The sequence below is a fragment of the Ptychodera flava genome, chromosome 3 (assembly GCF_041260155.1).
Source record: "Ptychodera flava strain L36383 chromosome 3, AS_Pfla_20210202, whole genome shotgun sequence".
Lineage (NCBI taxonomy): Eukaryota > Metazoa > Hemichordata > Enteropneusta > Ptychoderidae > Ptychodera > Ptychodera flava.
The window spans coordinates 20509390-20534659 of record NC_091930.1 but is presented as its reverse complement, the minus strand read 5'-3'; the positions used below and the strand labels follow the sequence as shown (position 1 = coordinate 20534659).

The 25270-nt window shown below is 37.5% G+C and overlaps 2 protein-coding genes across 4 annotated transcripts in view; both read right to left on the bottom strand.

Annotated features, from left to right (window-relative positions):
* Window positions 1–2459: 2459 nt before the first annotated feature.
* On the bottom strand, window positions 2460–16240 carry LOC139128126 (flavin-containing monooxygenase 2-like). The gene is made up of 7 exons (XM_070693966.1): window positions 16086–16240; window positions 9217–9666; window positions 8613–8668; window positions 6782–6961; window positions 5593–5812; window positions 5102–5337; window positions 2460–4818 (listed from the first exon to the last, which is right to left on the bottom strand). Exons 1-7 carry the CDS (start codon window positions 16204–16206, stop codon window positions 4576–4578), a joined length of 1506 nt encoding a protein of 501 aa, XP_070550067.1. The 5' UTR covers window positions 16207–16240; the 3' UTR covers window positions 2460–4575.
* Window positions 16241–18306: 2066 nt separating this feature from the next.
* LOC139129710 (flavin-containing monooxygenase 5-like) overlaps window positions 18307–25270 on the bottom strand; it is a 37676-nt gene continuing 30712 nt past the window's right edge. For all 3 annotated transcript variants that reach the window (XM_070695385.1, XM_070695384.1, XM_070695382.1), the window contains 5 exons: window positions 23904–23959; window positions 23249–23425; window positions 21430–21649; window positions 20656–20891; window positions 18307–20345 (listed from right to left, as the gene is read on the bottom strand). In XM_070695385.1, the coding sequence (XP_070551486.1) occupies window positions 20106–20345; window positions 20656–20891; window positions 21430–21649; window positions 23249–23425; window positions 23904–23959 (929 nt within the window). In that variant the 3' untranslated portion in view covers window positions 18307–20105. The remainder of the gene's footprint in view (window positions 20346–20655; window positions 20892–21429; window positions 21650–23248; window positions 23426–23903; window positions 23960–25270) is intronic.

The following is a 25270-nucleotide window of genomic DNA, read 5'->3' as shown; positions in this document are numbered from 1 at the left end:
CGGCCAGCTTTGGCTAAAGAGGCGCTCGGTAAAAGTCGGGGTCCGATGCACAACACTCTCACCCGTAGATATAGTGCTGCAGGATCTCGCTTTTTCTTTGATCGCAAAATTTAAATTTTTGAGAAACTTTTTGCATCACGATCGCTGTTCCATCTGTGCCTTTGTGCAAACTTCCACGAGCACTCGAAAATATGTAGGTGATTTAACATTGAGACCAATGACGATGTTCCAAACCTTCTAGTGGCGATGTCGGACCCTACCTGTCGTTCCAAGTCACCGTTAAATCTGTACCCTGCGGATTTATGATTTATTCATATTCATATTATCGTTCGTCCACTGCCCTGACATTTCACATCGACCTGTACTGCCCTGATCGCTCGGTTTATTTCTACAATTCACTATTGCCTGGCTATAAAGAATTTACCGCTTTCAGTTTAGAGATTGAAACTTTGTTCCAGACAAATTTCTTTTTCGGATGTTCCAAAAATTTTGATCAAAAACTGTATCTGATAAAGAGTGATGTGTCCATTTGGTTCAAAATTTTCTGTATAATTGCCGAAAAACTCATGAAAATTGGTAAACTATTACAGAAATATTTTGTCGGGAAAAATGACAGCCCTCAAAGGGTTTATTAGTTGTTCACTGTGGCGGGAACGACTATGGCTCAACGTCGTGGTCGAAATCACAGCCACCGTACCTTTATGTATTCAATGATAAGTGTAGAGGTCATAGGCAGGGTAAATTATGCATTTTATTTTAGAAATCTTTATTTAGTGAAACAGTTACGCGAAAGAACGTATTTTTGGCGGTAATTTGTCTTTACCTTGCCTTACATAGAAGGCGCTATTCATGTTCCGTTGTTGTACTCCTGTGAGCGGTATCCCAGAGAGAAAATTGCACCACTGTTTCGAGTGTGTGCTAACACGGCCTATTTTGTGCACTTTCGAATATCTACAATTGAATACGTTGAAACCACTTTCGTGAATATGACTGGCTAACTCCAAGACAATAGATGTAATAAATTGCATATTTTACCGATCACAAGAGTGTCAGTCTTAAACGCCACGTTAGGGGGTACTTCCTGAGTTTTCACTGAATTCCATTGAATCACACTGCTCACACGATATCTAGGAAACCTGCCTTCCTTCCTGTTGAGTATCCCGTGGCTGGCTTTCTGACCGTTGCGGGCGGGCGACTGTACATGTAGGCGGGATATTTTACTATGAAAGATATTATGCATATGTGCCGCCTTTTGGGCCATGGTTTTAAAGGGAAACAGTCGTCGGAGTTGCGCCTGTGCGAGTTTCTTGTTTACAAACAATGTATTTCGTGGAAGATATGTAGTTGCACTTCATCATCATAGCTGCAACATTTATATTATACGATGTAGATTATCAAGACATGTTTTACCTTTCATCGCTCACCATCGTACCTTGTATACAGTGTTTACATTTGGTCGCATGGGTCCCATACGACCTTTGAGCGTAATTCCGACGACTGTATCCCTCCGACGACTGTATCCCTTTAAACAGTTCAGTCTAGAGTGCTCCTTACGAATTCTTCCATTTCGATTCATGGTTTAAAACAGGTCTGTAATTTTACGGCTTCGAAAATTCTTGTGATGGAAATATATTTTTGTTGTGCGTTACCTTTCACCGAGAGATATGGCCAACTAAAGACATGTAGGTTTGCGGTAACGTGCCTGCGAAAAATAAGGTACGTAAGTCTGATAATATTTTCTTTTCTCTTTTGGGGGCTGATTACCATAAATTACTGTAAAATTTTCTAAACGTTTTTTGATAATGTGAAAAATAATTGCCCAGGGTAGGCTGTTGCAAGAAATCTGCTTCATTCTATTCATCCCTTATTTCGTGCCATTATAGTTTGCATATGCAAATTATGTGCAAATTATATATCCGGGCATATTGGTCTTCCATGAGGTATACGTTTACTACCTGCCTTAGGCCCCAGTCTTCTGGTATGTTTAATATGACTCCAATTTGAAATAGAATTTATGACATCAACGGCCCTTTGAGGCCAAAACGAGGCATAATAACCGGAAGTTCACCGAGCTCTTTTGCCTCTTATCACTGATTTTGAAATTGACTTATTTGATAATAGCCTTTCAAACGTACATTGCCCAGTTAATCTCTGTATCAAAATGGATATTTCAGAGCAAAAATACGAGTATTTTATTTAGAGTACTCTGACTAGTCCTAAAGGTATCGTAGAACTCACAAACAATTATAGATAAGGATATGCGATACAGGTTCATACACATGTAATTCAATCCGCATTTCCACATAAAAGACGAGGTCACACACTAGAAATGTGGTGTTTTATTAAAAGCTCGGTCGTAGAGAGTTTTAAAAATTGTTAATTTCTCAAAAATAGAGCGCACACGGTGTTTTATTAAGGTTTTTTTATTCAAAAAAGTGTAAGTACAAATGTTCAATCGACCTAGTTTATCTATTTACGGCAATCAAAACTGTATACTGGGCAAAAGAGCGTGTCTAAGATTTTGGAAACTCGCTTTTGTTTTGGCACAGTGAGCCTTCAAAGCGTCAACTTGAAGATTTTTGCCTAAATTATCGGCCTTTCTTTACGTGTGTCAAGCTATCTTCACTTTCAGGCCTTTATCGGAAATCTGAGATATTTTCTTTCAGATATATTCATTCACTGTCCACAGGTATAAAATAAGGCTAATCTGTCTTGGCAACGCCGACTTACTTATTTGAATAACGCATGCGCACTGCGTAAACCAGAACTTAGAAAATCGACGATTTGGACAAATGACCCATGCGTCACACATTGTGGCCAAGAAGTCAGACACCTGCGTTACTTTATTACACCAGTACTAATTTTAAGAACTTAGCGTCAGTTTTGTAAATTTAGAACATGTTTCGAATCGCGGATCGTCTGAGAACAGCAAGAAATTGCACAGTGAAACGGCTATTGCTTGGTGCCAGCAGTAGGTGGTATGTACACGACAAACACAGAAGAGTAATTCACGGTTTAATCCATTTGTCGAACGTTTAAATAGCATATTAGCTGTACACTGTTGTCTCAGCGGTTAAAGTCTGGTTATCAGAGTTAACGATCAAGATGAAAATGTTGAAACTTGTGTAAAATAGTCTAACTACCCGGTCGAGACCTGTGTGCTGTCGTCGCGTCGGGCATTCACTTGTTTTCAACTTGACTAAAATGGTCAACTTCCTGTCTCGTGATCGACAATGCATTTTTTTAGTGAGAAGTGATTGTCGAGTTCATGTTAGTGCGGACGTTCGTGCGATTAGGATGTCAGTTGCTAGTTTTCGTACCTCAAGATAAGACAAATAACTTTTGACACATTAAAAACTCCAGTCGTAAAAATTCATTTTCTTAGCTTTTGCACTGCGCTGCAGACTTATGGCCCATCATTATGACAGAGATCGACTACTGTTATTTTTCAAACTTCATTTTGGTGTGTTCTTGTCTTTAATATAGAGTACGGATCTTATCAAACTAAGGGAGCATTCAGTTGTTACAGCCGGGGATGGGCCGGCAGAATCCAGGGGGTCACCCTATATTTGAAAACTGCAAGGGGGAGGGTCATGTATTTTCCGAACAGCACAGTGGGGAGGGTCACTTAATTTTCATAATTATCCGTCCCATCAAAACGCAGTTTCGATGTTCAAAAATATTCCGGAAATTAAAAATGATTCGCTGCACGATTTCAACCTCTGAAGTTATTTAACTGTAGATCTGAATAAAGGTATAATTATCTGTCACATGAACGTCTTGCCTTGGCAAATCCGAGGCTTGTCTTCTTGTAAATCGGGCCCTCTGGAGCCAATGAACAATTCCTATTACTTACATATTAGAGATATGGCAAGTTTTGTCAGGGAAAATGTTTAACAGTTACCTGTAGACTACCATGAAAAGTTAAATAATACTTTTCGGTGAAATTCCAATATCACAATTCTTGTCCACATCGTAACTTTCAATCACCCTATTTCCATCAAGTACATTTGTATCAATTGTCAAACACCTATAAAAGCACAGATTTAGTATTGTAAATTAAATATTCATAGTTTTCTCATAGACTCGAATGTATAGTGAATCAACATTTCAGTGAAATTCCAAAATCGAATTTTTTGTACACACATCCAATTGTTACCACCCTAGTCTAATCAAGTACATTAAAATGAATTATCAAATATCTATAAATACACAGATTTAGTTAGTTTTGTATTGGAAAAAATATTGAAAGTTTCCTCATAGACTACCATGTATAGTGAATCAACATTTTAGTGAAATTCCAAAATCAAATTTTTTGCACACACATCCAATTGTTACCACCCTAGTCTAATCATGTAAACTGAATTATCAAATGTTTATAATGTCTATAAATACACAGATTTAGCTAGTTTTAATTATTTGATGTATTTCGTCACACCAATACTACTGTACCACGAAACTTATAAACGAAGCTAATTGTTACAAACATATTAATATTTTGACCATACACTGCAATGCAAACCATTATATTTAAATTTCATTCATTTTTTTTAAAATGACGATGACAGAATGTGGTTACTTCCCCTCGTTGACAGAAGGGTATCCTTTCAAAGAATAGGTCGTATTTTCTATCGCATTCAATATCCTATCCCTCGCTCCAGGCCATGCTCCTGGACCTTCCAGACGATACCAGAAAGGTACCATGGGACCGTACTTGTAGGCCATGGCCAGTTTCGGATCCGACAGGAGCAGACGCCAAAATGAAGGCCTTACACCCAGCATATCGGCCAGTTCTTCCGTATAAGGTCCGGAAAGAATCTGTGTGTAGCAAAAATTATTGGAGAAGATATGTATGGTAGGTTTTAAATGCATTACGACTTGTGCAAATAACGTTCGGAGAAAGTTTTAATGACATTGACTGAGTCAATCCATACTAATTAATAATCTCATGGCATGAAGAAAATTATTTGCTCGTTTTCTGTTCGAAATTTATCTCTCAATATTTGTAACAAGGAGAGCAATCATCACCGACGCCGACATTCAGTTGTCAATACGGGCTTCATCACCTATGCAAAATGCATTTCCGCATCTTAATACTTACGTAATAATATTTATTTCTCTCATACTTAATTCTCTGGTCAATGTCAATTTTCATCGTTGCTTTATCTGGCAGTTCAATATGCCCGGCGAAGACCCTGGCCGCTACTCGGGACTGTAGTTCAGCTACTGGCCAATGCGATCCATAATTATTCAATAGGTTTATCAATGCCAACTTTTCAGGATGTTCTAGGCGCGCTGGAAAGATGTACTTGTATATCTCAGCTTTGTCTGATTCGTCTGGGAAAGATGAAACACGTGACCAGTAAGGGAAAGAAACATGTCTCAAGTTTTAGTACCTTGTGTACTAATAACAAAATATACTTGGTAAGCAATATTTCAACTACACATACCCCTGCGGGTAAACTCCTATATTCACAATTAACTGCACCCTCAGACAAAGATGATTTTTACTGAAAACGAAACAGATCTTCTGCTTTGTAGTGGAAAGTCATATTATTCTAGTATTGATTAGAGATATAAATAATACATTACCATAAAGCCATGAGTCGTCGATTGTTGGCACGGTAAAGTCATATCCTGTTGCAAAGACGACTGCATCTACATTCTCCAAAATGGTGCCATCTTTGAAAATGACGTCATTTTGCCGAATCTCTTTGATGTCTACCTTTGGTTTAATCTGGCCTTGCGTCAGCCTATCTTGCATGTCATCACAAATCATCGAACTGTTGACAATGGGATATATTTCTTTACTCTGTAATGCAACAATGTGTAAATTGTTTGATTTAGATTTTTCACAGTCACCGTGTGTTTAAGTGAACATTTCTAGACATCCAACCACCCCGTGTTGATCCTACAGTTACATTGTTCTGACAACTTTAGCAGCGAAACGACACAGTCAACCATTACCTACGTATTTCATTATTTAATAAGTAGGCGTATCGTATTAACAATGTTTCTACGGCAAAGCGGAAATGCTGCTGGTAGGTTTGGTACGTTTAAGCAAGGACGAGCGTCCACCCAACTTTACATAACTCTGAAGCACAAGAACCATAGGAGATGGAATGAAATAACCCATCTTTTGACGGCATTCACATCATTTCCCCCATTTTGCAAGTCAGCTACAATATAGTGCATCTACAAATATGTGGGAAATGGTGGTGGGCAATACTTTAGAGTGTACTTGGAGGACCGCAACGTTGTGTAATGGGAAGACAGCAGGGCAGAGCTGCAAGCATGATGGGTCTGGTCCTGCACGAATTTTGACTAATTTAGGTTAAGAAGATGGGAGAAACTAGTGAGAGGGAGGAGCACTTTCTAAGCAGATCACTTAAATTGCCACAGTGGCGTTCGCTGTATTTGATATTAATCGGACTGATGCAGTCCAAAGTGACGACACCAGGTTTGATAATACCAATCACGCATCAAGATATCACAAGGGAGACGAACCCGTAAGTTTTAAATAACTTTTAGCTGTGATTGTACTACTCAAAGGCCTCTTCAAATCAAAGACATTAAAATAATAAGAGAATGGAACTTTGTTTTCGATAGCCTTAGCCATTACAATTTAAGCAGATGCCCTTCAAGACTATAAGCAGTCCAATTCACCTAATGCAAACCCATGCATTCGATTCCCCACTGTATCAAAATTAATAAGCTATACTCAGTCTCAACCCGACATGCACTACCCTCCGTTTTGTACGTAAAACTGTTCAAAACTTGCCTGTAAACCGAATTTACTGTGGTCAATTATTCTTGTTTGACACACTTTCTCCACTGCTGCCATTAACTTTGATCCAGTCTTATTGAGCACTGACCGTCTGAACAGATGAATATCGTAGGGAAGACCATTCTGGCAGATACGAGAAAAAAACCACACTCCATGCCGCATACTGAGGTATACCTTTAGAGATAAGAAGGGTAAAAAGCACATCCTGAGCTTGAAGTTTTAACCATAACTTTCGAAAAGTTTAAAAGTTTTTTCATCATTCATGACTTTGATGACTGATCGAAATATGTTACGTAATATGGTCTACTCTAAAGCAATTTTGAATGAGGTAAATACGCCATCTTACGACTACCATGCAGGGAGTTAAACAAGACAGAGAAAGAGAGTTGAGTAAATGTTAAGCGTGCCATCATATCTACGTTTCAACACCTTTTTATTGTAATAACATTATGTTTTGCCCCTGGACATTGTCATCGATGATGCGGATTTTATCTAACAAACCGATGGCTTGTTGTCATTGTCGTCGTCACTCGTTCATAGTTGTCAATATTTTCAACAACGTTAACTTCTTAGGATGTCGAAGGGTATTCACATTGGTTCACAGATTCTTTTGAAGACTTAAATTTTGATATTATGGTTTGATATTAGAGCTATCAACTGTCCACTATTGCATATCTCCGGCAAATCTTCTTATGTTTGGCTAAGGTTTCCTCTTATCTAATGCATTATGACATCCTCAATTTATATAAGGATTTCTGAAACGGTTTCCATAGGTACCTAATAATGCACGCTGCAGCACACTTGACACAATGCTGTCATTTTCCTCATCACATATATGGTGAGCATATGGTGACTACTTAATTAACTACTATAATTGCAAACCTCAGCATGCCTTAAGGGGGCGCTGCACCCAACACAGCGTATTTTGCTCAAACATCACTTTTTAGCAAATATTCATTCAATTTTAATTAATTTATTAACTAAAGACTGAAATATTCGTTGGGTCAACCTTTAAACTTGTCAAGCAGTCGAAATTTGCCTGATAAAAAAGTGTTAATTTATGCAAATGTATGCAAATCACCCGATTTCCTGCCGCTGGCTTCTTCTGTTTCTCAATATCAAAATTTTCAAAGAATCTATCTCCATTCTGGCAGGGTCAAATTTTCTGAAATTGTCACTTATGTTCTTTGAATTTTATATAGCAAAACGAATCTTCTGCTTGGCAATAAAGTCCTTACATTTTTAATAAGAGGCATTTTAATTTTGCTAATCATGATTTTAATCAATTTTTTTGAGTGTCAGTCTTTCAACCCTTGCCATTTTAGAATGACGATAGGTAATGCAAACGAAAATATTCGTTCTTTTCTACATATACTCATCTTTCAAGTAAAATAATACTTTTCAGAAAATAGCGTCAAGCTTTAGACTTAAATTAATTTTTATCATTAACATCAAAATTGAGCTTTTTTACCAAAAATATACACCCACTTTATCCTTCGAGTTTACTACTGCTGCCATACTGTTACCATACTAAACTTCAGAGTCTCTGCTTTTTGAAATTATATAGTATAAGGCGGTTTTCTTGTCACCTTTGATGAGAAATGTTGCTCTGAAACAACTGTTGACAACATGCAGCGCCACGTTAACCCTTTCACCCCCAGTTCCTGTATACAAGTCCAACTTTACCATAGAAACAATGGATTTGGGACAAACCATGGTGGTGAAAGGGTTAAATATGACTGTCATTTTAATGTGTAGAAACATACATCGTCACACACATTGTGATTCAGCAACGACATTCTTCTTAAAAGATTTCAACATTTACCTCAGCGCCATTTCGTGCAATTTCGGATGAAATTTCGCCAGCCGTGTGAGAGCCACCTTGTTAAAAAAATGAAATGAATATTAGCAGTAGTTATATCCAGGTAGTTTTTAACTTAGACAGTAGAAGCGAGACTCTAATCGGCCATTTTTCATGAATTTTGTTTGATACGAGATACTACTTATAATGTTTGACATGTTGAAAGATACTGAATGAATGGGTGACTATGCATATATATTCGACCCTGGTTTTAGACCCGATAAATGAAACCATCGCTAAAATGATCTAATGGTCATGACCATTAATTCATTTTGGCCATGGTTTCATTCAATTTGTCTAAAACCGGGGTCAAACATATACGTGGTCATCCATTCATTCATTATCTTTCAACATGTCAAACATATTAGTAGTATCTCGGCGGCTTTGTCCCTTTAATGACAACATTGTAGAGTTAATCATTCAATGACCCCCCCTTTATTTTGGTTCTGTTCCTTGACATTAATGATTTGATTTGTCCCATGAGGATGACATTGAACGTCATTTGTTCATGGCCCACACATGTATTAGAGAATTATGCTCATTTAAGAGAATACTTCGCAAGGCTTACCGACGACTATAATCTTTTTCCCTCTGAATTTACTGGCTTCCCGGTACTCATTTGCATGAATTGTCGCCCCCTTGAAGGTTTCCATACCAGGGTATGGTGGAATAAAGGCCTTGTTGAAAGCACTTGTGCAGATCATGACGTAATCGAATTCCTCGATGGAAAACTTGTCATCCTTGTCCTTGATCTGTAGCTTCCAATACTTGCCATCGTTGTTGCGTTGTACACAGATTACATCTGTGTTGAATCGAATGTGCTTCTCAAGATTGAAGTGTTTTGCGTAGTTTTGGATATGTTGAAGTGCCAATGGGTGACTCACAAAAGGCGGGGTTTCTTTCGGATAGGGAAAATCTGAAAATGACATCATTTCTTTGCTGTCGTTGGTTACAACACTCTCATAGAGGGCGGTTCCCTGTCCAGGCCGTAACTCTGGTGAGTAATTCCAAACGCCACCTACAGGAGTAAATTAAATCAAAGCAAAACGTTTATAACCCTTTGAGTGCTGAAATTTTTCCCACCAAATTTTTTTTGCAACATTTTCCAATTTGTATGAAGTTTTCTGTAATTCTTTTAATAATTAAATAATTAATAATAAGTATTATATAGAAATAATAACGCGAATAATAATAGGTTCAATTTCCGTAAAATTTCACCATAAGGGTATTTTGGGTCGAAAAGACCAAATATGATATCGATTTCACTGCCCCATGTTTCCATGGTAACCATTTTAGGGGTTGAAAATTTCAGTTTTTCTAATATCCAATGAAAAGTTACTTTGATTGATATGAAAATTATCTAGCAGGGGGAGTTCGGGTCAGAGAACACAAAAACCAGACTTATTTTAATGTTTTGAGTTGCCATGGTAACTATTCTGGGATTGAAAATGTTACTTTTTCCCTAATTCCTATTAAAGAACTATTGATTGATGTAAAAATTGATATTAAGGGTTTTTCTGGTTAGCACACCAAAAAAATCACACTCATTTTAATGTGAGATGTTTCCATGGCAACCATTCAGGAGTAAAAATTACCAGTTTTTCAAAGATTCCATCTAAAATCCAGGAATCAACAGAATGTGTTATATCAAAGGGATATTTTGGGTTAGAAAGACCAAATATCCAGTGTAAAAATCCAGTAATCAACAGAAATATTATACCAAAGGGTTATTTCGGGTTAGAAAGACAAAATATGATATCCATTTTTACTGCCCTGTGTTTCCATAGTAACCTTTTTGCGTTTTAAAATTTCATTTTTTTCCTAAATCCATTAAAAGTAATCCCAGTTACTATGCAAATGCTCTCCTAAGTGTATTTATAACAGCATGAACTCCATGTTCATTTTTGTTTTATGTTGCCATAGTAACCATTTTGGTAACCACAGTTTTTTTATTTAAAACCATAGACCCTCGAGAGGGTCTATGTTAAAACATAATTCACTGTTTTTTATTTATTTTATGGATTTCTAAGTAACAACTTTTAACATTTGTTCTATAATTATAATAATAATAATTGTAATTTTTTTGCCTTCATTCTAGAAAGAATTATAGAAGAATAATAAAGATAATGTATATTGGGGCCATTTTTGTCAAAATTATGTTTTCCGTTAATTTTAGTGTTAGAATTAATTTTACATAGATCAGAAATAATTTTTCAAGCATTTTTAATTGTGTTTCATGCAGTCATCCCAAATAAGTGTTTTATGGTATATTACTAACTTATTATGCATTTATCGAATTAAGTTTATGCCTTGAAATTAATTTTATGTGCTGAAATTAATTCTACCTTATCACCCATGTACCATTATATTTATCACAAGCAGTAACAGTAGGGCACATTTTTTTGTTTTATTTAAAACATAATTCACTGGTACTTATTTATTTTATGATTTATAATTAACGACATATAATAATGTTAATTTTATAATAATTTATTTTGATTTCTTTGCCTAATTCCAGGAAGAATAATGAAGACAAATTATTTCTGATTGTTTAACTAAAGTAAAATTATGGCCATGCAGTGGTGCATTATTTTTTGTGTGACCTGGCGTGACCCCATAAACTCTATGATTCTGATGATTAGCTAGATCTCCCCTTTCCATGGTAGCAATGGCTTAATTTGAACAGGGTCCCTGTATACCTTTAAACATTTTTTTAAACCCAGCAGGCCAAGACAAGGGGAAATATTACAAGTTAAATGTTTCATGTTTAATATTGCCCAGGGCTCGAAATTAACTTTTATTCCCTGGTAGTCCACTTGGGCAACCATATTCTGAAGTTGGTAGCCCGGTGACACTGGCTGGTAGCCCATGCATATTTTAGATCAGGGGTATCTTTTTTGTTAACCAGACAAGGAAGGGCTATTTTACAAGGTTCTGCCCATGAAGTGAATTTTCTAGTCTTTTGATGTGTATACTTGCACACCTTTAATGCCAAAGGAAACAGGTGTAATGGACGACAGTGGGACTCAAAAGTTCTGTGACCTATAAACAACCTGTTTCACTCTCACAGTTGTATGCAAATTTTAAAAGTCGCCATGACAACATGACAACAATATGGCCTTTTATCTATAGCAGGGCTAAAAATAGACCATGGCCCTTCTGTTGGGAGGAGGCATCATTTAGATTGATACATTATTATCAAAATGCAACGAGAATGCGTTTTTATTGGCCATTGTTTCCTGTGCCTGTCATTCAAGTAGGTCAGTTCAGATATGGAAACTTTGTTGCAAAGTTCCACCGCACGGCCGGTCGTCTCCAGAACAAAGTCATACTATGGCAAATTTCTATGCCCAGCTGGGTTTGACTGCATTTATCTAGCTCCTCCCAAAGTGACGGACGCATCTTTCAACCTTTCAGCTGGTGAAAAACGCATTTATTGATTCGCCAAAAGCCTGTGGACTCGCTTATTTTTGCACAAGTGCTACATGGACATAGGAAAAGTTGTTGAATACTCACTGTTTCAGTGAATCCGCCATGATGAGAGTTCTCAAATCAAAAAATGTTGCCGAGCTCGAATACAAATGTCTTCAACGTCATTGTTATACAAGAGTTAGCATTCCAAAGTCTGTCACCCTGATTTTTTTCAAAGTTTGGAGAAGGCCGGCATTTCCATCTGAATGATTGAATGACGTGAAACGCAAAATTCCATCACATATTATCTGGCAATATGTACAGTAGAAATACTGTATACCGTCGCTCCAGGTACGTATAAGCTTATAAATACACCACAAAATGGCCACAGGCAGCGTGAACTTTCTGAAAGGATTTCCTAAACATCCTACTTTGTTACCTTAAGGACTCTCTTGTGATGTCCTGAAAAGTATTCTCTGCAGTAATTCCAGTTTCTGTCAACATGCAAAGCTCAACGACAAGATTATAGCACGAGATGTAGTGTACAGACTACACATTCACGCGCAGGTAAACTCAATTGCGCATGCTCATATTGGCAGACTACACTGGCAAACGAGTGCGTATGCGTGAAGGTATATTTGCAGCAAATACACTGGCAATTACACCGGCATAGACTCTCCACGGTCGCTGTGCCTTGTTATGGGCCTGCATTCGAACACCTCTTTTTCAGAATTCCCACAGCTTCAATGAACTGTTATTAGATTTCTATATAATACTTATAGCCCCTAAACTTGTAATAATAATAATAATAATAATAATAATAATAATAATAATAATAATAATAATTTTATTCTCATGTAAGCTCAATACAAATTATGGGGAAGGATACATTGCCATTATCATACAAAATTTGACGTGAGAAAAAGACTGAAAAATAGTTGCCATAAGCTCCAATCGAGTTCAGCCTCACACTCAGAAATATATTAATTTACAGTCAGTATATGAAATAGCGACTATTCCATGATATCACAAAAAATACATTACACAAAAGAATTAGCTGAAAATTATAGGCACACACGGCAAAATTAATCTAACGGGTAATTTTTCAATTCTTTTTTTAAATCTGTGTTTCGTGGAAATATTTTTTATGTCTTCTGGAATATTGTTCCATACCGAAATAAAAGTGAATTTAAATACATGTTTGCCCTAACTGGTTCTGCATTTCGGTGGATGGAAAACCTTTTTATCTCTTGATCGAGTACTATAATAATGATCAGTTGAGGAAAAATATGATTTTTAGTGCGTGGGAAGATTACCATGAAGTGCATCATAAATGAAAATGGCGACCTGAAGCTTACATTGTTCGTATACATCAATAATTTTAAGTTTCTTGAATAAAGAGGCAGTAAATAGACAGCAATTTTCATAGACGCTAGTTTTGGGTCAAAATTTTGGGATAAATCTTTAAAAAATGTTTGGACCTTAAAAATATTTTCTAGGTTACAATTTATGGAACAATTGACTTTGACAATCAAAGGGTTAATTTTTCAAAGAGTGCAATTTATCCAATAATGCAGTGATACTTTGTAGAGAGATGTACACTAACATTCCCCGAGTTCTGAAACAATTCGAAGTTGACGTGATTCGGAATTTACTCTTCGTGATAAGATAACTTTAAGTGACTTTTGATCTGGACTAGAATTCAAATGTAAACCATAGCAGTGCACGTGACACGGAATATACATTGTGTTGACAAGCTAGACATAGTTGGTTTGTCAACATGCTTCGGGGGGGGGGGGTAGGGTAGAACAAGAAGTTACAATTGACATGCGAAACAAAACTGTGAAAAATTCATGGCATGGTCTGGTCTCATAACGTTGAATACAATCAGCACCACAACATTTGCACTTGCATCAGTGTACACTCACGCAAAGCGCGAGACGAGATCTCAGCCAGATACTTCGCAACTTTACGGTGACGTCACGGCGACTGATCATCGAAGCCAGCACCGCCGCTTCATGGCTTTCTATAGTGAAATGTTAATCACAGAAAATTAAAATAAGCTGTCTTAAGGCTGACAAGAAGTCAAATTTTCTGGCCTTAATGTTTCGCACGGACAAAAAATTGCTGCGATCTAGCCTGTACACCTGGGCGCATATTTGTTGGTCGTCGACCATGTGATTAATGTTTAAAGTTACTGACCCACTCGGTCAGTAGAGATTCTAAATACGCCTTACACGCAGCCCCGTTGTTGTGTGAACTACACCCGACCTAACTCAACGGCCGTAAATGGGATACAAACGGGTGACAAAGACGACCCTATTCATACACAATGATGAGATGCTTGGCATTGACCTAATTCTGTCTAGCTATGTGTACATGTTGGGATCGGTATTCACTACCGTAAAATTTGATGTCACATGTTACTCCAAAATGGTCATGAACTTAAATTCCTCATGAGTAAGGTCAGTTTGCGTCTCTACGTTTTAGTGCTAATACATGTACGAGAATGTCGTTTCCGTCGTCTCCAATACATATATTTTTGAACTTGCATTTGCGCCTTTAAGGTAGTATGCGCCTCCAAAGTGAAAGACTTCAGCTTTTGACTCAAACTTTCCTCAGTGAAACTTTCGACCATTCTCTTACCAAAGCAAGAATAACAATAAGGGGTCACTGTGCAAACTTTGGTACTAGAGACAAATCACCTAAGATTTCCCGATAATTTAAAATTCAAAATAGCCGCCATTTCTTTATTAACTCTATGGGGGATAAAAATTTGTATCTCCTTTTCAGTCGGATATTCACATTTGTTCATTTGTTCATTCCATTCACTCTTGTTGTCATGTTCAGGTAATACATCGATTTGTCGGATAAAATGCTTTTGTAGTTGAAATTCCCCGGCCCTCACCCCATAGCGAAAAGGATTACTAAGGGCGTTGTCGCACCTTTGATGTTTTGTCGGCCATTTATGTAACTTTGAGTGCATAAACGAATAATTCGTTTATGCACTCAAAGTTACATAGCCATTCCATTAAGGCATAGTCACGATCATTTCAATCAACGGCATTGCATGCTAGGAAAAGAAAATTTCCACTCTGCTAGTACTGATGTTGATCGTTAAATACGCCATGCGTATACACAGCCATGGGGTCACGTATTGACTCGAGACACGGACACTAGATTTAAAGATCGTTTATTATTTGACAAAAACACTACTGTGACGTGCTGGGTGACAGACTTTGAAAGGTTTTTTTTAAAAAAAAGAAACACAGACCTTAGTTTTGTCTCACCTCAAAATTATGTGAAATTTAGTCAATAGCAAAAGAAAGACGCAATCATGGACCTCAGAGTCTCTACACTAACGAATGTTTATAGCTTTCCTGATGGATCCCTACCCCCCCCCTTCGTGTACAGAGTATTTGTCATTTATCATGATGGCTGTGCAATTCTTTCCAGAGGGAGCTCGAGTGCAAAATACTTGGCGCTACAGATCGAACAATGTCACAGTAAACCAATTTCAACAAGGAAGAGTACGATAATTGGCACAAAGTACCGAAGTTCGTGTAACACTACTTAGACTCATAACGCTTCACAATAAACTGCCAATTACTTTAACGTCAGAAACAACCTACCATCGATTTGTGATATGATACTGTTGTAAATTGTTTTTTTTTTCCTGTGTGGCCAGGCTTTCAAAAATGAAAAAAAAACGCTATTTGTGCATGGGGTCACGCCGCCATAACTTTTATACCTTCCCGTTTTTAAAAGGCGCCATTGAGGCCGACTCGGGAATTTAATTTGCGCGTCCCGTGAAGACTTTTATGTCGCAGACAGTGTGCATGCGTTTCAATACGGGTAGACGTTCAGTGAAAGCCTAATAATCTTCACCGGTGAATGGTGCAATGCATGGAGATCTTAATACAAGTTCAAACCGGCATTGCAACTTAAAGCAAGAAGTCAAAAACATTTTTATTTCGCTAAACTATTTCTAGTTACAGTGCTGTTGTGTTAGGATCTGTCGCTTACCAAGTTTGTCGTATCTCTCGAAACACACTGGCTCGAGTCCATCTTCTTCAAGACAACTTTTGATTGAGACCAAGCCAGCGACTCCAGCACCAACAATTGCAACGCGTTTCTTGGCAGCCATTCTTCACTCCACGACTGTTAAATGGATAATGGAACGTCAGTACTGAGGGCGAAAACGCCCTCTTCAGAATAATGTAAGAGACCCCTCAAGGTGTTAGATCTCGTCACAGTGTTGAGCAAGCAAAGGACCATATGGTCAAGCGCTAGGCTAGTTCCCTTGTATTACATTTTTGCGTTTTTTTAAAGGACATGTTAACGTTTGTCGCTCTCATTTCATTTATTGTATCAAGATCTGCATGCATTGCACCATTCACAGGTGAAGATTATTGGGCTTTCACTGAACGTCTACCCGTATTGAAACGAATGCACACTGTCTGCGACATAAAAGTCACCTTTACAATGCTGCCATATACAATCTTGGTATTGAATGGAATAAAAGGCTTTAGCAGGATCGGTGTGACCTTGACCCAACTTCCCGAGGTGATGAATGTAAGTCATACTTGGTGACTCTAATTTCGGGTACTGCACAAGTAAAAACGACATCGCCGTATTGGAATGCGACATATGTCGTTTGTTTTTGATCCGAGCCTCACTGTAGCTTCAGTATTAATGTATCGAACTAGAAAACGTATCATCAAAATGAGGCTATTACGGAAGTACCCTTCCCAAGCGGCAATTGCCGACTGATTCTCAGCACACTGTTTAATACATTCCTCCCTCTAAATTTAAATCTCTTGATTTCTGTCATAAAATATACCTGCAGTACGGGTTTTTCCTCTGAACTTTACGGAATTGGGTTTCCTTTACAACGAGTACATTTTTAGCTCACGTGTTCACACACGTGTGCTAATGTCATAGCGATGTCTGAATGTCTGTCCGTGTGTGTGTGTAAAAATACTCTTCTAGTTTCAGTGATCGACTACAGATAACACAGGAGGACAACATAAGATAAGTGTGAGTGGAAATGTACATGGTGAAATATCGGTACTTAGGCTTACACAGTCAACCAAAACCCTATTCTCCTCGTTAGAACACCATTCTCTTCTATTCACATCCGATCCCCTCTCGAAGTCTTATACGCATGATCATGGTACGAAAGTAATGAATGGACGATGGCGAACAATATATCTGTTGTGTTGTTTCTCAAATAAAGACATTGTAACACCAAAAAATATTAGAATTCTTAGGACAAACGCCTAAGCTGGTTGTAAGGGACTGATGTCAACGAATCAAAATAAGAAGAAAAGTGTTCTATAATCGCTTCTAATCTATATTGTCTCCGCAAAGTATTTAAAAGGTCGTCGTCTTATTAATTCAACATACGTCATCAGTGATGGTGGATACTGGTTTGTAATGAAGGAACGTCATATTAATTCAACCAGTATGATCACTTCATTTAAATAGCATGTACATAGGGATTCAGTGCATGAATTCCTACACATTATGAATACACACTGACATTCTTAATTGATATTTAAATAACAGAGTTGACGACTCGCTGTACAATCGAAAGGAGTAACACGATTGCAACTAATTTGGGATAATTGGATGGAGTAGAAAGGTTGTTTTAAGGTAGAACGCACCTCGGGGACAGACATTCGGACTCTCAAACTTTTACAATTCTCTTCTGATATACCACATGTGGGGGTTCATTTTAAAGCTCTTGGTGAAAGAAAACTTTTCACCGGCTTAGTTTTTCGAAATTCGAAAATTGTATTTTTCTCCATAGAGTTAACACAGGGATGGCGGCCATTTTGAATTTCTAATATCGGTAAATCTTGGGTAATTTGTTTCTCTAGTACCAAAATTTGCACGGTGACCCCCTATTTTTATTCTTGATTTTGAAAGAGAATGATTGAAATATTCCTCGAGGAAAGTTAGAGCAAAAGTTTAAGTCTTTTACTTTCGAGGTGCATACTACCTTAACCTGCTAATGTAAGCTCATCTGCTTTTCTTTTTAAGTTAGACACGTGTTTCTATGAGTTATTAGCAATATCGCAACATTCAGCTATATAGCACCTAACACTTTTTAGAAATTTGAAAAATATTAATATCCAATTATCCAAAATTAGTCGCAATCGTGTTGAGTTTAAAACGCACAGTTAAATATAATTCAATTGATAAAAAAGGTTACTTTAATATTAACGAAAACAAAACGAAATTCTTTAATGACTTAGAGTTACTTTATTAAAATTGATAAAAGGTCCGAAAAAAATAAGAGCTACTTATTACCATAATCGGATAAAAAGAGAAAAGTCAATAAAAAACACAGACCATAAAATAATAAGTAAATGAATAGATATCGTGGTATGAACGTTAGAATAATTGGGACAGTCGAGGTGAGGTTATGTCACTTTGTATTGCGACAAGAACATATTCTGTTTATTCATAAACACTTTTAAAAGTGTCTGTGACGTTCTTCCATTTCAGAGAATAAAAGATGAAAACTGGCTATGTTTCCTCTTGTGATGAGGAGGGCGTAATACTATTAATATTAATGTTAATTGAAGACATGAAAAATTGCACCCAATTCAACTGTTATCGCCCGTCAGTTATTTGCGTTATTTGTGTCATCATGACATTGACATTGGTATATAAAGTAATGAAAACTAAAGAGAACACAAATTGCATAAAAAGTTGATGCGATTACGTTGATTAAATTCAAATCCAGTCGTAGGGCTATACCTAGACTTCTAATAATCCTGATTATATTTTAAAAGGTAGTAACAAGTGATATAGCAGTATAATAATCCGTTGTATGATCTTACGTCTATTAATATCGACTGTCATTGAAACTCTAAGATTTTCCTTGACTGTTTTATCAGGCAAATAATAAGTGTGTCACAATGCTACACTATTTAACTCAAGGGAGTGTCTATCTGTATAATGGAGAGGACAAATGCATATAAATCTCAGTATGGTACGTGGATTCTTGCCATGTTTAAAGATACTAAGTTAGGTCATGTACAGACACTTGAAATGATGTGGCCGAATTTGGGGAAATGACTGTCTGTATTTATGTTGGCCTCCAGCATGGAAGCGATTGAAATCGCTTTTGCGCAGAGTCTGTTTGTTGTGTTTCAGTGAAACGGTACGAGTAATATCGATTGCTACCAACACGAAACAGTGACAAAGTCACCGCCTGGTATCCAAGTTTAAGGTACAAATGATCTGGAAAGTCTTTGAGTAATTTCCTTGCGCATGCGTCAAATGAATTCAGGTATATAAAGCTTAAAATGTAGACACATTTTAGCAAGGCCGCGTTTATGTATATGAATCATATTTGATGAAAAATTGTAATGATAAGAGCCAACAATCGTCAACTACGCTTTTGATAATTACAAGGTAGTAAAAGCCAAAAACTAATGAGATTTTGACATTCCATAAACTACACTTTGTTCTGAGTAGTGAATTTGCTGGAATACAAGCTGTCACAACGCTCTTCTAAAGTGTGTCTCAGATTTTTTATATCTTGCTTATTTTTTTAGCACAATTTTAAAGAAATTAACTAGCGTTAAATTCGTTGCTCTGGAAGTTTTTCTGGTATAAAAATTGTTTAAGAAGGTTTAAAAAAGTTCTGAGACACACTTTTAAAGATCTCTGGGACAGCTTGCACTCACACAACTTTCAGCCATATATCTCAAAGCATTGAAACAAAACATGGGGAAAACCGATTTTTGAAAGGTTATGCAAATTACCTATCACGTTATAGTTATATATAAAACATGGTGACACTATGGTAACAAAAATGTCCCCCTATATCTAGGCTTTCGGAAAAGTTATAATTTACGGGGGTTCTGAGCTTATTAACCAATAGAGAATCGTTAGCTTTGAAAGGCCGATTTCTTGTCTTGGAACCTTAACTGTTCTTAAGATACCAGTAGATGAGTACGATTATATGGACAGACACCATTATAAAAACAGCTTCTTTGAATAGATAAATGAGCTAAAATGCGCTTATTATTTTTCTTCAAGAGAAGGATATCCCTTCAAGCAAATTGTTGAATTTTCCACGGCATTCAGTATTCTATCCCTGGCACCAGGCCATGCACCCGGTCCTTGCAATCGATACCAGTAAGGTACCATTGGACCGTACTCGTACGCTACGGCCAGTTTTGGATCCGACAAGAGAAGTCGCCAGAAAGACGGTTTCACACCAAGCATCTCGGCTATTTCTTCAACGGTTGGTGGGCCTGGAACCTGTATTGGAGAAACAATTTAAAATATATTATTGCCCATAGATTTGTTATTTTCCACGCAGCACGGCCCAGCTTAAAGTCACTGTTGAGATGGATAGACCTAGGGACAGTTTTCCGTATTCTGATTTTAACAATCCTTTTTTCTCTCATATACCGCTTCTATCGGGTCGCTTGGAAACCTGTTAGAATAAAAGGTCTTAGAGGGCATGGCAGGCAGGACCGTTTTGCAGATAATCGTGCTATGATCACTACTTTTGCCGTGAGTTAAAGGTGAGATTAGTACAAGAATGACTAAATAAGATAACACTTACATAACAAGACTTATTTTTCTCATATTGTCTCTTCTGATTGATTTCTCTCTTCATGGCAGCTTTGTCTGGCAGGGCAATATTCCCAGCAAAGACTCGGCTTGCTAGCCGGGCCTGTATTTCCCCTATTGGCCAATGAGGTCCATAAGGACTGCATATACTTATTAACGCCAATCTCTCAGGATGCTCTAGGCGCACCGGGAAGACGTACTTATACACCTCGGCTTTGCCTGATTCGTCTGTTAAAGAAGAAAACTTTATGCATTTACAATAGGCACATGTTCTCTGGTTATAGAACAAGTTCTGCATTCGAATTAAACACTCTATCCAAAAACAACATACAAAGAGACGAGTAGACAGAAAGAAGGCAAGAGACAAAATAGCCACAACTACTGTTGATCAGAAATTCTCTCTCTCTCTCTCTCTCTCTCTCTCTCTCTCTCTCTCTCTCTCTCTCTCTCTCTCTCTCTCTCTCTCTCTCTCTCTCTCTCCTCTCTCTCTCTCTCTCTCTCTCTCTCTCTCTCTCTCATATCAAAGGTATATTATATGTTTATATATATATATATATATATATATATATATATATATATATATATATATATATATATATATATATATATACATTCATTCATGAAAGTAAACATATGTGTTACTGGTGTTTCATACGTCTTGAAATGTCAGGACAGTCTTGCACACTTCGAAAAGAACAAGATCGTTGGAACAAAAACAATAAACTGTAAGAACTCGGTACCGTCCTTGTTCTGGGTACTTCCTTACCGTAAAGCCACGAATCATTGATAATCGGAACGCCAAACCCATAACCTGTGGCAAAGATGACAGCATCTACGCTCTCAAGAGTTGTGCCGTCTTGAAAGATGACGTCATTTTTCTGAAACTCTTTGATGTCAACCATTGGTTTGATCTGACCTTGGGCGAGTCTGTCTTGCATGTCGTCAGAGATCATGAAAGCTTTCCAAATTGAGTATATCTCTTTGCTCTGTACATGAAAAAATGTATGTGTGTAAGGGCTATATATTATGTACGCACAGCGGAGTACTGTAATTGTCTTTTAATTGTAAAATCCTTCTCTCTCGCGTTGGAAATAAGTGTTGCCTTCAGAAATGCATATAATGCAGTCATACCACAGAGAAACATAAACAGACTCGCAATGGTTATTGTTTAAGGCGTGAAGCGGTTACGTAACCCATCCATGTACGCCTCGCCTCAGGTTGCTCTCGCCTCTCTTTTCCGAAGAGTGCCGACCATGCATCCTTCGGTAATTTTCGGATTTTCGCCGACTGTTAAGCGAAAGTATTTTCGGCAAAGTTTGTGTTGTTGTTGTCGTGTGGTGCTGAGCGGAATTGACGTGCTGGCGAAAACGGGAGTGTTTTGAGCTTCAGGAAAGTGAGTTTTACCGTTTTAAAAATTCCTCTCATATTTTTATGAATATATAATGAGTGTGTTTGAACCAAATTTGAAAGTCTTTTATCGATACTGTCTGGTTTTACTCAATGGTTTACGGTCAGTCATACCGTCTTTTACACGTGCATCAAGGAAGGACATGTTTATGAAACTGCTTGCGTGTTATGTTTTGATTGGAGTGAAGCTGTGTTTCTGGCCTGAGAGCTCATAAAGTAATCATGGTTGCCACGCGACTGGAAGTACGATGCCGTCTCGTCGTATTTTTCGCATTATGTCGTGTAAGTATCAACCACAAACAAAACCTCCAAAAAGTTTAACACCTTTGAAGCCCATTTTAATATGAAAAGCCAATAGTCTACCATGGAACAAAAGGCATGCCGCGTTTGCACTCTATCTATGCTATTTGTCTGTGGTCATACTCAGCTGGCTATCGCTACTCACTACGTAACTTTCGTAGCACTGCAAACCCACTTCGTGGGAAACGATGTATTTGATTTGGAAAGTCTTTCACTTCTTATTAAAAAGACCACTGGGCTTTTGTGAGATGTGAGAGATTAAGAGAAGAAAACGGCCGTATAGATATTGAAATGTTTCTTTGGTTTCATCTAAACGTTCTAAGTACTCAATGATAAGTATTACCTTTGCCAATTGACGACATAGCATTGTTTGATTAACCGTAACATGGCATCAATTTGCCGTTTTTCAAAATTATATGAACGTGCGAATACCGCTTCAAGACTATCAATTTTAGTACGTGAGAGTACCGCAAACATTATACAGAAAGAAAAGTCATTGAACTGATTTGGAAACGTGGGAATCTGCATACAATTAAAGAACCTGCATTTGTGTTATTTATGCTTCCTGTTTCTTTCATTCATGCAATCAGCAAATTTGGTTTGTATGTAAGTTGTGTTCATATCGACACACAGCATCGATCTATCGACATTGAATTCCGTATGATATGATTGAAGAACTCATTACATGATAAAGAGAAATTATACTGCCATATCTAACGATAACATATCGCCTTGTCTTCAATTAACTAATCTGAGTAGTACAATACCTTGAACTTTTGGATGACATAACAACCTGTTCATGCGACATGGGATATCGTCGCCATGATTATCAATATGTCTACGTTAGTGCAGTGGGGAATATATAATGGCCTAATCACCTGTAGACCGAATCTCTGATGATCTCGCATTCTTGTTTTACACACTTTCTCTATTTCTTCCTTCAGCTTTGATTGCGATTTAAACAATGTCCGACGAAATAGAGCAATGTCAAAGGGGAGTCCATCCTGGCACATACGGGGGATAATCCACACGCCATGACGCATGCTAATATATACCTGTGGATCAAATTTAGGAAAGAGATAATTGATTGGGTAAGCCGACGCCTTCGAAGCATCTCAACTGACGCGAAATATTCATTCACATTAGAATCGACATGATTCACAAATCGTATATTTTGACATCTTCAATTGGGACAAGTCTACTTTTTCACAGATCGTGTATGTTCTATAATCGTTAAATGAACCCTTCTATTCTTGCCCTACAGGCACCTAATCATTTTGCCATATTCTACAAAAAAAACGACTAATTTTAGCTGCCCTGTCTTAGGAAAGACGCTAAACAAGTTCTTATCATTTTAAGTATGACGTCAAACTAAACAGATTGTATACTTTCCATCACACTATCAGAGACAATTACGCAACGCGTCATTTTCAATCGCAAACATTTCTTCTCTCCGACCCAACCAACCAACAATCCACTCAAGCTATCGACTACAAACACAGCAGTTAAAACGCAATGATCATCATGTATTACCTCAGCCCCACCTCTAGCCAGTTCAGACGAAATTTCACCGGCAGACATGGATCCACCTTGGAGAAAGTGAAATGAAAACAATATTTTCACTGCATGTTTATATTGTAAGCCACAGAAATGTTGCAACAGTCGTATAAATATTAGAGGATCGCATTAGGTACGATCTTCGTACGAATTATAACATAGGTACAAGCCATGTGAAGGTGTGTTCCTTGCTTGTTGTCTATGGCCAGGCCTTTATATGCGTTATTTTGAAACCACAAAATACAAGGATCATAACAATTTAGATATCTAATTATCGCTAAAAGCCATACAAAAAGATTCGACGCGATGATCTACTGTCCCATGTACACAGATTTTCCTTTTCTCGCCGGTATATACATAAGCATATTACGCACATTGTAAAGGTTGCCAACGAATTGGCCATTATCAGATAGCCGACACATTTCGAGAACAGTTCATGGTCCTAACGTGTATGATTTTATGAGTGGTGTAATTTTTCCTTCGGTTGAATGTTAGTAAAAGTGAAAATATGTGTATTGACTTTAGAGGGCAACTTTTCCTCGGCGCTAACGATATTTGATGGCTAAGATATTGCGATTGTTAGTAAGTAAATATCTTTTGATTCCAAATTGGGATAAACAAACAGATGTTTTTCGCAGCAAGGACGACGAACTTGTGTTCTGTTCTGCGCAAATTACGTGTATATGTAAATTTGATATAAGCGATTCTCTGATCACGCTGTTTTGCTAACCGTTCATCGAAAGTGTTTGGAAATTTCCAATTTGCCTACTGGTACCGGAATTCAAATGCAAAGAATTGCTAATTAGAGATGGTAATTATTGTAGCAAAAATGAGCGGAGATCGGTAAACGGGTCCCTTTCTTTTCTACGGTAAGCATTTATACACAGTAAGGGAAACTCTATCTTGCATTCCATGGTGAATTTGACTTGCTCACGTGTGACCGTGGTTTCAGAGTACAGATTTTCTAAAGCAGCAGAGCTGAATCATTTTCATCAAAGGACCTTAAATTTCACCTATAGGTGTGTTTTAGACTATAGAGCTCTACTATTTGCTGTGATGATTTTAAAATGTTTTTTTTAATTCGTCATTGACTCATGCATGGTGAGCACTGCAACAATGCTAACTGCCGACATTGAGCTTCGTAAGATTGATTGAGTGATCGATTGATTGAATAGTTTTTGATTGATCGATCGATTGCTTGATTGAATAGTTGGTTGGATTTTGAGTTGGTTTGTCGATGGATGGTGTGATGGAAGGAGGCATAGATAGATGGATGGATGGGTGAATCGATCGATTGATTGCTTGACTAACTGGTGGATTAGTTATTGGTTTGTTGACTGATT

Bases quoted from the DNA above. Each gene is read 5' to 3' on its own strand.
- LOC139128126 (XM_070693966.1), bottom strand. From the start codon at position 16,206: ATGGCTGCCAAGAAACGCGTTGCAATTGTTGGTGCTGGAGTCGCTGGC. The intron at 8,669-9,216 runs GTAAGCCTTGCG...TTTTTTAACAAG, and splicing joins GAAAAAGATTATAGTCGTCG to GTGGCTCTCACACGGCTGGC. The intron at 4,819-5,101 runs GTAAGTATTAAG...TGCTACACACAG, and splicing joins AGAGAAATAAATATTATTAC to ATTCTTTCCGGACCTTATAC.